Source organism: Oncorhynchus masou, chromosome 27, assembly GCF_036934945.1.
Source record: "Oncorhynchus masou masou isolate Uvic2021 chromosome 27, UVic_Omas_1.1, whole genome shotgun sequence".
Classification (NCBI taxonomy): Eukaryota; Metazoa; Chordata; class Actinopteri; order Salmoniformes; family Salmonidae; genus Oncorhynchus; species Oncorhynchus masou.
The window spans coordinates 17,885,654-17,903,998 of record NC_088238.1 but is presented as its reverse complement, the minus strand read 5'-3'; the positions used below and the strand labels follow the sequence as shown (position 1 = coordinate 17,903,998).

The 18,345-nt window shown below is 50.3% G+C and overlaps 1 protein-coding gene across 1 annotated transcript in view; it reads right to left on the bottom strand.

Annotated features, from left to right (window-relative positions):
- The window catches only part of LOC135515701 (staphylococcal nuclease domain-containing protein 1-like), a 434,912-nt gene that overhangs the window by 274,309 nt on the left and 142,258 nt on the right, over positions 1 to 18,345 (bottom strand). The window contains 3 exon segments of the mRNA XM_064939384.1: positions 5,870 to 5,942; positions 7,036 to 7,146; positions 16,370 to 16,476. Coding sequence (XP_064795456.1) covers positions 5,870 to 5,942; positions 7,036 to 7,146; positions 16,370 to 16,476 — 291 coding nt within the window.

The following is an 18,345-nucleotide window of genomic DNA, read 5'->3' as shown; positions in this document are numbered from 1 at the left end:
AGAGAGAGAGAGAGTGTAGAGAGAGAGAGTGTGTAGAGAGAGAGTGTAGAGAGTAGAGAGTGTGTAGAGAGAGAGAGAGTGTGTAGAGAGAGAGAGTGTGTAGAGAGAGAGAGAGTGTGTAGAGAGAGAGAGAGAGTGTAGAGAGAGAAAGTGTAGAGAGAGAGAGTGTGTAGAGAGAGAGAGAGAGAGAGTAGAGAGAGAGTGTGTAGAGAGAGAGAGAGTAGAGAGAGCGTGTAGAGAGAGAGAGAGAGAGCGTGTAGAGAGAGAGAGAGAGAGAGTGTAGAGAGAGAGAGAGAGAGAGAGAGAGAGAGAGAGAGTAGAGAGAGAGAGAGAGAGCGTGTAGAGAGAGAGAGAGAGCGTGTAGAGAGAGAGAGAGAGAGCGTGTAGAAGAGAGAGAGAGAGAGCGTGTAGAGAGTGTAGAGCGTGTAGAGAGAGTGAGAGAGCGTGTAGAGAGAGAGAGTGTAGAGAGAGAGAGAGAGAGCGTGTAGAGAGAGAGAGAGCGCGTGTAGAGAGAGAGCGTGTAGAGAGAGCGTGTAGAGAGAGAGCGTGTAGAGAGAGCGTGTAGAGAGAGCGTGTAGAGAGAGAGCGTGTAGAGAGAGAGAGAGAGCGTGTAGAGAGCGAGAGCGGAGAAGCGAGAGAGCGGAGAGAAGCGAGAGAGCGGAGAGAGCGAAGAGCGGAGAGCGAGAGAGCGAAGAAGCGGAGAGAGCGAGAGAGAGCGGAGAAAGCGGAGAGAGCGAGAAGAGCGAGAGAAAGCGAAGCGAGAGAGAGCGGAGAGAGAGAAGAAGAGCGGAGAGAGAGAGAGCGGAGAGAGCGGAGAGAGAGCGGAGAGAGAGAGAGTGTGTAGAGAGAGAAGAGAGAGCGTGTAGAGAGAGTGTAGAAGCGTGTAGAGAGCGTGTAGAAGAGCGAGAGAGCGGAGAAGCGGAGGAGAGAGCGAGAGAGCGGAAAGAGCTAAGAAAGCGGAGAGAAGCGAAGAGCGGAGAAGCGAGAGAGCGGAGAAGCGAAGCGGAGAGGCGGAGAAGAGCGGAGAGAGCGGAGAGAGCGGAGAGAGCGGAAGCGAAGAGCGGAAGAAGCGGCGAATATCGGAGAGAGAGAGGAGAAGCGGAGAGAAGAGAGAGCGGAGAGAGAGAGAGCGGAGGAGAGAGAGGTGTGTAGAGAGAGAGAGTGTAGAGAGAGAGAGAGAGTGTGTAGAGAGAGAGAGAGTGTGTAGAGAGAGAGATGTAGTGAGAGAGAGAGAGGAGAGTGTAGAGAGAGAGTGAGTGTAGAGAGAGTGTGTAGAGAGAGAGAGAGTGTGTAGAGAGAGAGAGAGAGAGCGTGTAGAGAGAGAGAGAGAGAGCGTGTAGAGAGAGAGAGACGGAGCCACTGAGAGAGAGAGCGTGTAGAGAGAGCGCGTGAGAGAGAGAGCGTGTAGAGAGAGAGAGAATATATATATTATATAGCGTGTAGAGGCGTGTAGAGAGAGCGTGTAGAAGAATATATAACATGTAGAAGGCGTTCAGAGAAGAGAGCGAAAGCAGATCTTCTTGTCGAGAGAGCGGAGATAGCGGATCATAGAGCGGAGAGAGAGCGAAAGCGGAGATAGCGAGAGCGGAATTAGCGAGAGCGAGCGAGAGAGGAGAGAGAGAGAGAGGAGAAGCGGAGAGAGCGAGAGAGCGGAAGATTTCAAGAAGCGGAGAGAGCGGAGAGAGAGAGAGCGAGAAGAGAGCGTGGAGAGAGAGAGCGTGTAGAGAGAGAGCGGAGAGAGAGAGCGGAGAGAGAGAGAGCGGAGAGAGAGAGAGAGCGTGAGAGAGCGAGAGAGAGCGTGTAGAGAGAGCGTGTAGAGAGCGTGAGAGAGCGAGAGAGCGTGTAGAGAGAGAGCGTGAGAAAGCGAGAGAGCGGAGAGAGCGAAGAGCGGAGAGAGCGAGAGAGCGGAAGAGCGCGAGAGAGCGGAAGCGGAGAAGCGGAGAGAGACGGAGAGAGCGGAGAGCGGAGAGAGCGGAAGAGAGAGGAGCGGAGAAGAGAGAGGAGAAGAGCGGAGAGAGAGCGGAGAGAGAGAGAGAGAGAGTGTGTAGAGAGAGTGAGAGAGAGTGAGAAGAGAGAGAGTGTAGAGAGAGAGAGTGTAGAGAGAGAGAGAGTGTAGAGAGAAGTAGTGAGAGTGTGTAGAGTGTAGAGAGAGTGTGTAGAAGAGAGAGAGTGTGTAGAGAGAGGCGTGTAGAAGAGAGAGCGTGTAGAGAAGAGAGCGTGTAGAGCAGAGAGAGAGAGAGAGCGAGCGTGTAGAGAGAGAAGCGTGTAGAGAGAGTGTAGAAGAGCGTGTAGAGAAGAGAGAGAGCGTGTAGAGAGAGAGAGAGAGAGCGTGTAGAAGGCGTGTAGAAGAGCGTGTAGAGAGAGCGAGCGAGAGAGAGCGGAGAGAGAGCGAGGAGAGAGCGGAGAGCGAGAGAGCGGAGAGCGCGAGAAGCGAGAGAGCGAAGAGCGGAGAAGAGCGGAGAGAGCGAGCGAGAGAGCGGAGAGAGAGGAGAGAGAGCGAGAGAGAGAGAGAGAGCGGAGAGAGAGAGAGAGCGGAGAGAGAGCGGAGAGAGAGCGGAGAGAGAGAGCGGAGAGAGAGAGAGAGAGCGGAGAGAGAAGAGGAGAGCGGAGAGAGAGAATGTGTAGAGAGAAACAGAGAGAGAGCGTGTAGAGAGAGCGTGTAGAGAGAGAACGTGTAGAGAGAGAGCGAGAGAGCGGAGAGAGCGAGAGAGCGGAGAGAGCGAGAGAGCGGAGAGAGCGAGAGAGCGAGAGAGCGGAGAGAGCGGAGGCGGAGGAGAGCGGAGAGAGCGGGAGAGCTCAGAGAGCGGAGAGCGGAGAGAGCGAGCGAGAGGCGAGAGAGAGAGAGAGAGAGAGCGGAGAGGAGGAGAGCGGAGAGAGCGGAGAGAGAGAGAGAGCGAGGAGAGAGAGAGTGTGTAGAGAGAGAGTGTGTAGAGAGAGAGAGTGTGTAGAGAGAGAGAGGCGAGAGTGTAGAGAGAGAGAGAGAGAGTGTAGAGAGAGAGAGAGAGAGAGAGAGTGTGAGAGAGAGAGTGTGTAGAGAGAGAGAGTGTGTAGAGAGAGAGTGTGTAGAGAGAGAGAGTGTGTAGAGAGAGAGAGTGTAGAGAGAGAGAGCGTGTAGAGAGAGAGAGAGAGAGTGTAGAGCGTGTAGAGAGAGCGTGTAGAGAGAGAGAGAGAGATAGAGCGTGTAGAGAGAGAGAGAGAGAGTAGAGAGAAGAGTGTAGAGAGAGAGCGTGTAGAGAGAGAGAGCGTGTAGAGAGAGAGCGTGTAGAAGAGCGTGTAGAGAGCGTGTAGAGAGCGAGAGAGCGGAGAGCTGCAGAGAGCGAAAGAGCGAAGCGGAGAGCGAGAGCGAGAGAATGCGAAGAGCGGAGAGAGCGGAGAGAGAGTCCGGAGCGAGAGAGAGCGAGAGAGAGAGCGGAGAGAGAGAGAGCGGAGAGAGAGAGAGAGCGGAGAGAGAGAGCGGAGAGAGAGAGAGAGAGAGCGGAGAGAGCGGAGAGAGCGGAGAGAGAGAGAGTGTAGAAGAGAGAGAGCGGAGAGAGAGACGGAGAGAGAGAGAGCGGAGAGAGAGAGCGGAGAAAGAGGAGAGAGAGAGAGAGCGGCGAGCGTGTAGAGAGAGAGAGAGAGCGTGTAGAAGAGAGAGCGTGTAGAAGGCGTGTAGAAGAGCGTGTAGAGAGATGTAGAGAAGAGAGAGAGCGTGTAGAGAGAGAGAGAGAGCGCGTGTAGAGAGAGAGAGTGTAGAGAGAGAGCGTGTAGAAAGAGAGAGAAAGCGTGTAGAGAGCGTGTAGAAGCGTGTAGAGAGAGCGTGTAGAAAGCGTGTAGAGAGCGAGAGCGAGAGAGGAGAGAGCGGAGAAGAGAGAGAGCGGAGAGAGCGGGAGAGAGCGGAGAGCGAGCGAGAGCGGAGAAGAGCGAAAGAGCGGAGAAAGCGGAGAAAAGCGGAGAGAAGAAAGCGGAGAGAGAGCGGAGAGCGGAAGCGGAGAGAGAGAGCGAGAGAGAGAGCGGAGAGAAGCGGAGAAAGCGAGAGAAGCGTGAGAAGCGGAGAGAGAGAAGCGGAGAGAGAGCGAGAGCGGAAGAAGAAGCGGAAAGAGCGAGAGAGAGAGAAAGCGAGAGGAAGAGAGAGAGAGAGCGGAGAGAGAGAGAGCGGAGAGAGAGAGAAAGCGGAGAGAGAGAAAGCGGAGAGAGGAAAGAGCGGAGAGAGAGAGCGGAGAAGAGCGGAGAGAGCGAGAGAGAGAGAGAGCGGAGAGAGCGAGAGAGCGGAGAGAGAGAGCGGAGAAAGCGAGAGAGCGGAGAGAGAGAAGCGGAGAGAGAGCGTGTAGAGAGAGAGCGTGTAGAGAGAGAGAGTGTAGAGAGAGAGAGCGTGAGAGAGAGAGTGTGTAGAGAGCGAGAGCGGAGAGAGAGAGAGTGTGCGAGAGAGAGAGAGCGAGAGAGAGCGTAGAGAGCGAGAGAGCGGAGAGCGAAGCGAAGAGCGGAGAGAGAGAAGAGCGGAGAAGCGGAGAGAGCGAAGAGAGCGGAGAGAGCGAAAGCGAGAGAGCGGAGAGAGAGCGAGAGAAGCGAGAGAGAGAGAGCGAGAGAGAGCGAGAGAGAGAGAGAGCGGAGAGAGAGAGAGAGCGGAGAGAGAGAGAGCGGAGAGAGAGAGAGCGGAGAGAGAGAGCGTGAGAGAGCGAGAGAGCGGAGAGAGGAGAGAGCGGAGAGAGAGAGCGGAGAGAGCGGAGAAGAGAAAGCGGAGAGAGAAAGCGGAGAGAGAGAGAGTAGAGAGAGAGAAAGTGTAGAGAAGAGTGAGAGAGAGAGAGTGTAGAGAGAAGCGGAGAGCGAGAGAGCGTGTAGAGAGCGAGAGAGCGGAGAGAGCGAGAGAGCGAAGCGAGAGCGAGAGAGCGGAGCGAGAGCGAGAAGCGGAGAAGCGGAGAGAGAGAGCGGAAGAGAGAAAGCATGTAGAGAGAGAGAGTGTAGAGAGAGAGCGGAGAGCGAGAGAGAGAGCGAGAGAGCGAGAGAGCGAGAGCGGAGAGAGCGAGAGCGGAGAGCGAGAGAGCGAAGAGAGCGAGAGAGCGGAGACGAGAGCGGAGAGAGCGGAGAGAGCGGAGAGAGCGAGAGAGCGGAGAGAGAGAGCGGAGAGAGAGAGAGAGAAGAGAGCGGAGAGAGAAGAGCGGAGAAAGCGAGAGAAAGCGGAGAGAGAGAGCGGAGAGAGGAGAGAGAGAGCGGAGAGAGCGGAGAAGAAAGCGGAGAGAGAGCGGAGAGAGAGCGGAGAAGAGAGAGCGGAGAGAGAGAGCGGAGAGAGAGAGCGGAGAGAGAGAGCGGAGAGAGAGAGAGAGCGGAGAGAGAGAGCGGAGAGAGAGAGCGGAGAGAGAGAGCGGAGAGAGAGTGGGTACGTACGTGCATCTCATTATTCCCCGTTAACACATTTTATGGGCACGGAGGAAAATCGAATCTTCGTTTAGTGAGCAACCCAATCAATTTTCATAAGCAGAGATGCTGTCTGCTGTCCCTGGAACACGTAAACAACTTTCTAGATGACTTTATTAACGCAGAGGGAACTATATTTAGATGGGACTTTATTGCTATAATATGGGGAGTTACGGGGTGGTATTATGGATATTACTTAGAGTGAGTCATCTATAGATCAGATGACAAGGTCCTGGGGAGTGGCTTAGGAGAGACTGGAGGGCATTGAGACTGGTGGGTCAAGGTTTGGCAATTATATTATCAAGAAGAATGTTGGCCCAAGAATGTGCGTGAACATTGCACACACACACACACACAGCAGGGGGAAAATCACACAAGATATAAGCCTAGTCACATAACAGTAAACACACAACTATTCCTCAAAGACACACACACCCACATCTCTCTCTCCCACCCACACTCTCACACACATCCATCTTACCCCAGAGATATCAGCCACTCTGTGGATGGGGACCTCCTTCTTGCTATGCAGCCCTTTCCCGTTCTTGATTGCCCTGTGATCAATCAGAGGGAGAGAGTGAGACAGAGCGGCCACCATTACGGTTCATCCCATCATCCAGCGAGTTAAGGAGAAACCATCAGGTCTTTGAGCCGCAGAGGAGAAATGAAGCTGTGGGTAATAAACACTCAGAGAGCCATTCCGGCTCAGAGGGGGGATACAGTTTCCAAGCTCCCCGGCTCCACCATGAGGATCAGCGGCAGAGGGACTTCACGTGTAATCTACACCCTTAAAATGGAAACTGTAATGGTTGGAGGGGACGAGGGAGTGCATTTTCAGTCTGACCCTGACGCTGGTGTGATGACCACCTGTTCAGATTCCTACTGGAAAGGGATTGAGTGCTACAGATGAAGATGACAAAGATGGAAATTGTGTCAGTCATTGTCATCTGTGGGTCAGTGATGTGTGTTTCACTACTGTGTGTGTGTAAGAGATGAGGGAGAATGAGAAAGGGAAGAGAAGGAGTTTGAGGAGCCCAGAAAGAGACAGAAGGGTAGCATGGGAAAACACTTGCACAAACACCAAGGGTGGGTCGTCCTCTATCTGCTAACCCGGAGATCTTCATCTTTAGTGGTGTATTAAAGCACGTACTAAATCTCCTGGTGCACATGATTATATTCACAAAGCACATGTAAAGAGAAGGCCTGATTCAGTGTGTGTGTGTGCGCGATAGAGTGACACTCAGAGGCCAATACTTTCGTAGAAAATTAGAGCAGCGCAAGGGGTGTAATCAGTCTAAACGAGAGGTTCTAATGGACAAATTCAGGTAGGTCTTTCCCTGTTTTGTTCAGTTTGCTTCAGTTTAAGAAACATTTTGCAACAGAATCGGAGTAATGGACACACCCCAGGTTGTAGAGGTGCTGATTTACGACACAGGGAGAAATGGCCACCTCTGACCAGTGTTGTTCAATATTTTGCCATGATGCAACACACACATATTCGTATTGTATCACTAAGGGGAATACACTTATGTTGTTGCATGAGCATGACAGAAAGCATTTTCATTTAAAGGGAGGTTTAGTCAAGCTGGTTAAATCAGTCAGGTTTAGTTTTCAGCAGTAGGAACCATTTTGGGGCACTGTGCTTACCGTGCCTCTGCAGCCAGTAGCTCGTCGTAGTGGGATGAGCGCTGGTCATCATCCTGTCTGTAGCGGATGACCGTGGCAAAACCTTTACTGACCAACGCCTCGGCTATGTTACTGTGGAGGGAGAGAGAGAAACAGAGTGGACAAGCTCAGGAACACTGAAGAAACACAGGCTCAGAAACACAAGCCCAGAACCACAGGCCCAGAACCACAGGCTCAGAACCACAGGCTCAGAACCACAGGCTCAGAACCACAGGCTCAGAAACACAAGCCCAGAACCACAGGCTCAGAACCACAGGCTCAGAACCACAGGCTCAGAAACACAAGCCCAGAACCACAGGCTCAGAAACACAAGCCCAGAACCACAGGCTCAGAACCACAGGCTCAGAAACACAAGCCCAGAACCACAGGCTCAGAAACACAAGCCCAGAACCACAGGCTCAGAAACACAAGCCCAGAAACACTGAAGAAACACAAGCCCAGAAACACTGAAGAAACACAAGCCCAGAAAAAAGCTGAAGAAACACTGAAGAAACACTGAAGAAACACAAGCTCAGAAACACAAGCTCAGAAACACAAGCTCAGAAACACAAGCTCAGAAACACAAGCTCAGAAACACAAGCCCAGAAATACTGAAGAAACACTGAAGAAACACTGAAGAAACACAAGCTCAGAAACACAAGCTCAGAAACACTGAAGCAGAACAAAGAAAGCTTAACAAAAGTCTAAGCTTGAGAGCAAATATATTTATTTCATTTCATTTGCGATTTTCATGAATAGTTAACATTGCGTAATCCCGGATCCGGGATTGCGCGACGCAACAGGTTAAGGAATATGTGAAAGACAATGACTGACTAACTAACTGACTAGCAAGTCAAGGTCCCGGCAACATGGCGAGGTGAGGGAGACCTTCGAACCACAGCAACCAGAGGCTGCACTGTTATTTCACAACCACAGAAAGAGGGGGAAGGTGAGAGATAGAAGTAGAAAAATAACAGGTGAGAGTTCGATGGAAGGGCTCTGCAGTTAGCTCAGAGCTGTTAGGCGCCCATGTAACAGCTAAAGTGGATGGGAGTGAGTGCACTCAGTGCAGGCTTGTCTTTCCAAAATGTTTTGTTAGCCTGTCGGCATGCTAAGACCGTGATTGAGTAAGTTTGGTGGCTCCTCGTTGTGGTGAAATATTTTTATTAGGTTATTCTGTTCAGATTAATTGGAGAGGTAGATGAGGCAGGGAAACACTGCCTCATACATCCTGTGAGACAGAGAGACACAGAGACAGAGAGAGACACAGAGACAGAGAGACAGAGACACACAGAGACAGAGACACACAGAGACAGACACACACAGAGACAGACACACAGAGACAGACACAGAGACAGACACACAGAGACAGACACACACAGAGACAGAGACACACAGACAGACACACACAGACACACAGACACACACAGACACAAAGACACAGAGACACAAAGACACAGAGACAGACACAGAGACAGACACACAGAGACAGACAGAGACACACATAGACAGACAGAGAGACACAGACACAGAGACAGACAGAGAGAGAGACAGACAGAGACACAGACACACAGAGAGACACAGACACACAGAGACACAGACACACAGAGAGACACAGACAGAGAGAGACACAGACAGAGAGAGACACAGACACAGAGAGACAGAGACACAGACACAGAGAGACAAGACACAGAGACACACACAGACACACACAGACACACAGAGAGAGACAGACACACAGAGAGAGACACAGACACACAGAGAGAGACACAGACACACAGAGAGAGACAGACACACAGAGACAGACAGAGACACAGAGAGACACAGAGAGACATAGACACAGACAGACACAGACACAGAGACAGAGACACACACACACAGACACAGACAGACACACAGAGACAGACAGACACAGAGAGAGACACAGACACAGAGAGACAGAGAGACAGACACACAGAGAGAGACACACAGACACAGAGAGAGACAGAGAGAGACACAGACACACAGACACACAGAGAGACACAGACACAGAGAGACAGACACACAGAGATACACAGACACAGAGAGACAAAGACACAGAGACAAAGACACAGAGACACAGAGACACAGACACAGACACAGAGACACAGACACACAGACACAGAGAGACACAGACACACAGAGAGACACACAGACACACACAGAGAGACACAGACACACAGAGAGACACAGACACACAGAGAGACACAGAGAGACACACAGAGAGACAGAGACAGACACACAGAGACAGACACACAGAGACAGACAGACAGAGACACACAGACAGACAGAAAGAGACACAGACAGACACAGACACAGAGAGACACAGACAGACAGAGACACAGAGAGACACAGAGACAGACAGAGAGACAGACACAGACAGACAGAGAGAGAAGACAGAGACAGACAGAGAGACAGACACACAGAGAGAGACACAGACACAGAAAGACACAGACAGAGAGAGACAGAGAGAGACAGAGAGACACAGACAGACAGACAGAGACACAGACACACAGAGAGAGACAGACACACAGAGACACAGAGAGAGAAACACAGAGAGACACAGAAACACAGAGACACAGACAGAGAGAGACAAAGACACAGAGACAGACAGACAGAGAGACACAGACACAGAGACAGACACAGACAGACAGAGAGACACAGACACAGAGAGAGACAGACACACAGAGAGAGACACAGACACACAGAGACAGACACACAGAGAGACACAGACACACAGAGAGACACAGACACAGAAAGACACAGACACAGAGAGAGACAGAGAGACAGAGACACAGAGAGACACAGACACAGAGAGACACAGACACAGAGAGACACAGACACAGACACACAGAGAGACACAGACACACAGACAGAGAGAGACACAGACACACAGAGACACAGACACACAGAGAGACACAGACACACAGAGAGACACAGACACAGAGAGAGACAAAGACACAGAGAGACAAAGACACAGAGACACAGAGAGACACAGACACACAGACAGAGAGACACAGACACACAGACACACAGAGAGAGACACAGACACACAGAGAGAGACACAGACACAGAGAGAGACACACAGAGAGAGACACACAGAGAGAGACACAGAGAGAGACACACAGAGAGAAAGACAGAGAGAGACACAGAGAGACACAGAGAGACAGACACACAGAGACAGACACACAGAGACAGACACACAGAGACAGACACACAGAGACAGACACAGAGAGACACAGAGAGACACAGACACAGAGAGACAGAGAGACAGAGACACAGAGAGACACAGACACAGAGAGAGACACAGAGACAGACAGAGAGACAGACACACAGAGAGAGACACAGACACAGAGAGACACAGAGAGACAGACAGAGAGAGACAGACAGAGAGACAGACACACAGAGAGACACAGAGAGACACAGAAGACAGACACACAGAGAGAGACACAGACACACAGAGAGACACAGACACACAGAGAGACACAGACACACAGAGAGACACAGACACACAGAGAGAGACACAGACACACAGAGAGAGACAGACACACAGAGAGACACAGACACAGAGAGAGACACAGACACACAGAGAGACAGAGACACAGAGACACAGAGAGAGACAGAGAGACACAGAGACAGAGACACAGAGACACAGAGAGAGACAGACACAGAGACAGACACAGACACAGAGACAGACACAGACACAGAGAGACAGAGAGAGACACAGACACAGAGAGACACAGAGAGACAGACACAGAGAGACACAGACACAGAGAGACATAGACACAGAGAGACACAGACACAGACACACAGAGAGACACAGACACACAGAGAGAGACACACAGAGAGAGACACACAGAGACAGACACACAGAGACAGACAGAGAGACAGACACAGAGAGACAGACACACAGAGACAGACAGACAGAGACAGACACACAGAGACAGACACAGACACAGAAAGAGAGACAGAGAGAGACAGAGAGAGAGACAGACAGAGAGACAGACACACAGAGACACACAGAGAGACACAGACACACAGAGAGACAGACAGAGAGAGACACAGACACACAGACAGACAGAGACACAGAGAGAGACACAGACACACAGAGAGAGACACAGACACACAGAGAGACACAGACACACAGAGAGAGACACAGACACACAGAGAGACACAGACAGACAGAGAGAGACACAGACACACAGAGAGACACAGACACAGAGAGACAGAGAGACAGAGAGAGACAGAGACAGAGACACAGAGAGACAGAGAGAGACAGACACAGAGACAGAGACACAGACACAGAGAGAGAGACAGAGAGACAGAGACACAGAGACAGAGACACAGAGACAGAGACACAGAGAGACAGAGAGAGACAGACACAGAGACAGACACAGACACAGAGAGAGAGACAGAGAGACAGAGAGACAGAGACACAGAGACACAGAGAGACAGAGAGAGAGACAGAGAGACAGAGAGACAGAGACACAGAGAGAGAGACAGAGACACAGAGAGAGACAGAGAGAGACAGACACAGAGACAGAGAGACACAGGCACAGAGAGACAGAGAGAGACACAGACAGAGAGACAGAGAGAGAGACAGACAGAGACACAGACAGACACACAGAGAGACAGAGACACACAGAGAGAGACAGACACAGAGAGGCAAAGACACAGAGAGACACAGACACAGAGACACAGAGACACAGAGAGACACACAGAGAGAGACACACAGAGACAGACACACAGAGACAGACACACAGAGACAGACACACAGAGAGAGACACACAGAGACAGACACACAGAGACAGACACACAGAGAGAGACACACAGAGAGAGACACAGACACAGAAAGACACAGACAGAGAGAGACAGAGAGAGAGACAGACAGAGAGACACAGAAGACAGAGAGAGAGAGACACAGACAGAGAGACAAAGACACAGAGACACAGAGACACACAGACACAGACAGACACAGACAGACACACAGACACACAGAGAGACACAGACACACAGAGAGAGACACAGACAGACAGAGAGAGACACAGACACACAGAGACACACAGACACACAGAGAGACACAGACAGACACAGAGAGACACAGACAGAGACACAGAGACAGACAGAGAGAGACAGAGACACAGAGACAGAGAGACAGAGAGACAGAGAGACAGAGAGACAGAGACAGACACACAGAGACAGACAGACAGAGACAGAGACACAGAGACAGAGACACAGAGAGACAGAGAGACAGACACAGAGAGACAGAGAGAGACAGACAGACACACAGAGACAGACACAGAGACAGACACACAGAGAGACACAGACACACAGAGAGACACAGACACACAGAGACACACAGACACACAGAGACACACAGACACACAGAGAGACAGACAGACACACAGAGAGACAGACAGACAGAGACACAGAGAGACACAGACAGACACACAGAGACACAGACACAGAGAGACACAGACACAGAGAGAGAGACACAGACAGACACACAGAGACACAGAGAGACACACAGACAGACACACAGAGACACAGAGACAGACACACAGAGAGACACACAGAGACACAGACAGACACACAGAGACACAGAGAGACACAGACAGACACAGACAGACACAGACAGACACAGAGAGACACAGACACACAGAGACAGAGACACAGAGACAGACACACAGAGACAGACACACAGAGACAGACACAGAGAGACACAGACAGACACACAGAGACACAGAGAGACACAGACAGACACAGAGAGACACAGAGAGACACAGACAGACACACAGAGACACAGAGAGACACAGACAGACACACAGAGAGACACAGACAGACACACAGAGACACAGAGAGACACAGACAGACACACAGAGAGACACAGACAGACACACAGAGAGACACAGACAGACACACAGAGACACAGAGAGACACAGACAGACACACAGAGACACAGACAGACACACAGAGACACAGACAGACACACAGAGACACAGAGAGACACAGACAGACACACAGAGAGACACAGACAGACACACAGAGAGACACAGACAGACACAGAGAGACAGACAGACACACAGAGAGACACAGACAGACACACAGAGACAGAGACAGAGACACAGAGACACAGAGAGACACAGACAGAGACACAGGCACAGAGAGACAGAGAGAGACACAGACAAAGACACAGAGAGACACAGAGACACAGAGAGAACAGAGAGACACAGACACAGAGAGACACAGACACAGAGAGACACAGACACAGAGAGACACAGACAGACACACAGAGACACAGAGAGACACACAGAGACACAGACAGACACACAGAGACACAGACAGACACACAGAGACACAGAGAGACACAGACAGACACACAGAGACACAGAGAGACAGACAGACACACAGAGACACAGACAGACACAGACAGAGACACAGAGAGACACAGAGAGACACAGACAGAGACACAGACAGACACACAGAGAGACACAGACAGACACAGAGACACAGAGAGACACAGACAGACACACAGACACAGAGACACAGACACAGAGAGACAGACACAGACAGACAGACACAGAGAGAGGCACAGAGAGACACAGACAGAGACACAGACAGAGAGAGACACAGACACAGAGAGACAGACACAGAGAGACACAGACAGACAGACAGACAGACAGACAGACACAGACACAGAGAGACACAGAGAGACACAGACAGACACAGACAGACACAGACAGAGAGACACAGACACAGAGACACAGACACAGAGACACAGACACAGAGAGACACAGAGAGAGACACAGAGACAGAGAGAGCACAGAGACAGAGAGAGACAGAGACACAGAGACAGAGAGACACAGACACAGAGAGACACAGACAGACAGAGACAGACAGAGAGACAGAGACAGACAGACAGACAGAGACAGACACAGAGACAGACAGACAGACAGACAGAGACACACAGACAGACAGACAGAGACAGACACACAGAGACACAGACACAGACAGACAGACAGAGACACAGACAGAGACAGAGACACAGACAGACAGAGACACAGACAGAGACACAGACAGACAGAGACACAGACAGACAGAGACACAGACAGACAGAGACACAGACAGACAGACAGAGAGACACACAGACAGACAGACACAGACAGACAGACAGAGAGACAGACAGACAGACAGACAGACAGACAGAGACACAGACAGACAGACAGACAGACAGACAGAGACACAGACAGACAGAGACACAGACAGACAGACAGACAGACAGAGACACACAGACAGAGACACACAGACAGAGACACAGACAGACACACAGACACAGACAGACAGACAGAGACACAGACAGACAGACAGAGACACAGACAGAGACACAGACACACAGACAGACAGAGACACAGACAGACAGAGACACAGACACACAGACACACAGACAGACACACAGACAGACACAGACAGACACACAGACACACAGAGACAGACAGACACAGAGACACACAGACAGACACACAGACAGACACACAGACAGACAGACAGACAGAGACACAGACAGACAGACAGAGACACAGACAGACAGAGACACAGACAGACAGAGACACAGACACAGAGAGCCAGAGACACAGAGACAGAGAGCCAGAGACACAGAGAGCCAGAGACACAGACACAGAGAGCCAGAGACACAGACACAGAGAGCCAGAGACACAGACACAGAGAGCCAGAGACAGAGAGACAGAGAGACAGAGAGACAGAGAGACAGAAAATAAAAACAGGAGGAGTCTAGTAAACTGCCTTCAATTGAGATGTGGAGTCAAAAAGAAAAGAGAAGAAACAGAAAAAGTAATTTCCCCCATCCTCACTTTGTTTCATTTCTCGGTCTTTTATAAATTGAGACAAATTGAGCATCACATCGTGACAGTGGCTTTAATGACTTTCACATCTTCTGACTGGAAATGTGGAGGCAGATCAGCTAACACTGCAAAAATGTTGGACTAAGTGTTGCAAATTGCCTTCAAATTAGACACTTAAAAAAGTTGAAAAAATGCATATTGTTTTCTTTTCATAGATCTCACATGACTGGGATGGGTGAAAACAACATGGTGGATCTTTCACTTTGACCCATCCAGGTTGTCAGATTAGTGCTTGTTCCAAAGACTATTTATTCTAGCTTCATTTATAAAGGCAAGTCAGTTTAAAGAACGAACTCTTGTTTACTGAATGGCCTAGCCTGCCTGACTGTATGCATGTATAAAGTATGAGGAAATGAGGTTGACGTGTCCTTGGGAAATCAGACAACCTTAAATTAGCCTAAAAGCAGGGTACGGTCAAACAGGTCTTTTCCACACCCCTCTCCACCAGTCCCCACTACAATACTAACCATCTCAATGGTCGTGGTATCTGGGACGTAGGCTGCTAGCCTGCTGGCACTAGCTATCTCCAGCTAGCCCCCCTGCTGTGCCTCTCCCCCTCGCCTTGTGCTAAACGGGTAGAGGGGTCTGGCTCACCACGTGGAGAGAAATATGGTGCGCCATAAGACGAGCACGCACGCTCACACACACAGCACCTCAGAGCCTGAGGGCGGCCAGGCCACCTGTTACCCACAATGCACCGCAGTGCGTCTTCCTGGTAATTGGGTGACCTACGCTTACGCTAGCCGGGCGTTGCTGCTAACTAGCGGTGCCGTGTGATAAGGGGGGCCAGCAGATGAAAGGAGAGGGACTCCGTAGCTCCAGAACATGTCTTAACAAGGTCTTTCTTCCATGTGTATGAGTGAAAACAACCTCAGAAGGCGTAGCCGGGCAACAGGTGGACCTGAAGGGGTGTGAATGAACTCTGTGGCTTGCCCACATTTGTTGCTCTTTAATGCAGTAGGCCTGTACTGTGTACATTTAAGCTGTTCTATTGGGCCTTTGTAGAGCTTTTATTTCTCGTTGAACTGTCTTGTCCATTACATCAGTGGCCTACAGACAGATATTCACTTCAACTGATTCTAAGGAATATAGATATATACGGCCTAGATCAGTCCCCTTCAATCATAGCATATTGTGCATGTTTGTTCCAGTCCAGTACTAACACCCAATTCAACTTTCCAACGGGTGAAATACAGTAAGTTTGATCCGACTCTGCCGTGTTCCTACTGGACTAGAACAAAGCTCTGCACTTACTAGAGGTTTCCGGACGCTCGTCTGGACTACTCATCCTGTCTACAAGCAAGGTGACAGACATGTTAGGGGTCAGCAGAGGTCGACGGTGCAGGGGGACAAGTTGGTGTCCAGATAGGTGTACTCACATGCCGCCGATGGTGACCGTGGCACAGGTGCGTTCTGCAAAGGCGGGGATGGTGCTGGTCTCTGAGGAGCTGGTGGCAGCTCTGATGTAGTCCACCATGACATTCACCTGAAACGCCATGTCACAGGAAATGATGTCAATGCCATGTCACAGGAAATTATGTCAGACAACTCTCCCGGTGAAGGACGTCAAACAACTGAAGGCTGATTTAGAAGAGCCAACGTGTCTTTAGTGGACGAGACCTCAGGTCCTCACTGTCACCGTCATGTAATATAGGGTTGAACACAACGTATGACTGCACACGTGGGGAGATATGGAGTCAATTTGTGTCAACGTAATTTATTTAGTCGTTATGTCGGCCTATCATTCATGACTAACATTAGTGATGGGGGGGAATCGATAAAGTTACAAAACACCAGTATTTTCCTTCATAGCTTGTTCTCCATCTTTTTAAGTAGGAAGCCAATTTGTTTTCAGCACCTTATTTACATGACTGATCAAAACTCGTTTTTCTCATGACTCTCTTGTCCCTCTGAAGCAAACAGATGGTGAGCAATATGTTGGGAACATCAAGTCGTAATAAAATCAAGGCATCGACTAGTCAACGTTTTTCAAATAATTAGAAATACTGGTCATGAAAATGCAATAGACAGACGTGTGTGTGTGTGTGTGTGTGTGTGTGTGTGTGTGTGTGTGTGTGTGTGTGTGTGTGTGTGTGTGTGTGTGTGTGTGTGTGTGTGTGTGTGTGTGTGTGTGCTAGTTTACAAGGTCACCCCCAGTCAGTGTGAATCATGTCAGGCTGGACTGTAGATCTCCCCAGAGGAGCACTGGGGCTGTTTATAACTCCACGCTCACAAACACACTCACACGCACGCGCCCACACAACCAAGAGGTGGCAGATTGCTACCAAACACGGACAGGCCCAGCAGCACACAGCGGGTGGAGGAAAAACAGTGTTTAGATGGGGAACAACCATTTCCCCCATTCCTCCCTTCCTGGCCGATAGAGCAAACAGAAGCAGGGAAGCAGGGATGAATAGGATAGGTGGGGTCAGGCAATGACATTCCCTAAGCCCAGGATGGGAGCAACAGGGAATCTACAATCTGGGAATCTCCAGGCCTGCATTTTTCCTCCATCATACAGTTGAGCAAACAAAGAGCTATTCCGTCAGAGAGAGGTGCGAGGGTCCCAACCGTCCCAGATGGTGGGGTCACAAAGAGGTGGGAGAGGAGACGAGGGGGGCGTTGTCATTCATCTGAGGGCCTTACTGGACAAGGACACGGTGATGGAGTGTAGACAGGATTATAGGAAATGATGTCCCAGCATGCTCTCTGCTAAGTTGGCGTCTGGCAAGGGTGGGTGGTAAGATGGGGATGTGAGAGCGTGGTCGAGGAAGAAGCTAGAACGGCCTCGCGACGAGAGGGTTTGGGGCTACAGTGTAACCGTAAAAGGGGACGAAAAGGCCTCGTACTACATTTGAGGACTATGTGGAGCGATGTAGCGGTTTATACAACAATAGGGCTCAATCGTAGGGTTTATCATTGGTAGCCTAGCGGTTTATACAACAATAGGGCTCAATCGTAGGGTTTATCATTGGTAGCCTAGCGGTTTATACAACAATAGGGCTCAATCGTAGGGTTTATCATTGGTAGCCTAGCGGTTTATACAACAATAGGGCTCAATCCTAGGGTTTATCATTGGTAGCCTAGCGGTTTATACAACAATAGGGCTCAATCGTAGGGTTTATCATTGGTAGCCTAGCGGTTTATACAACAATAGGGCACAATGTAGGGTTTATCATTGGTAGCCTAGCGGTTTATACAACAATAGGGCACAATCGTAGGGTTTATCATTGGTAGCCTAGCGGTTTATACAACAATAGGGCACAATCGTAGGGTTTATCATTGGTAGCCTAGCGGTTTATACAACAATAGGGCTCAATCGTAGGGTTTATCATTGGTAGCCTAGCGGTTTATA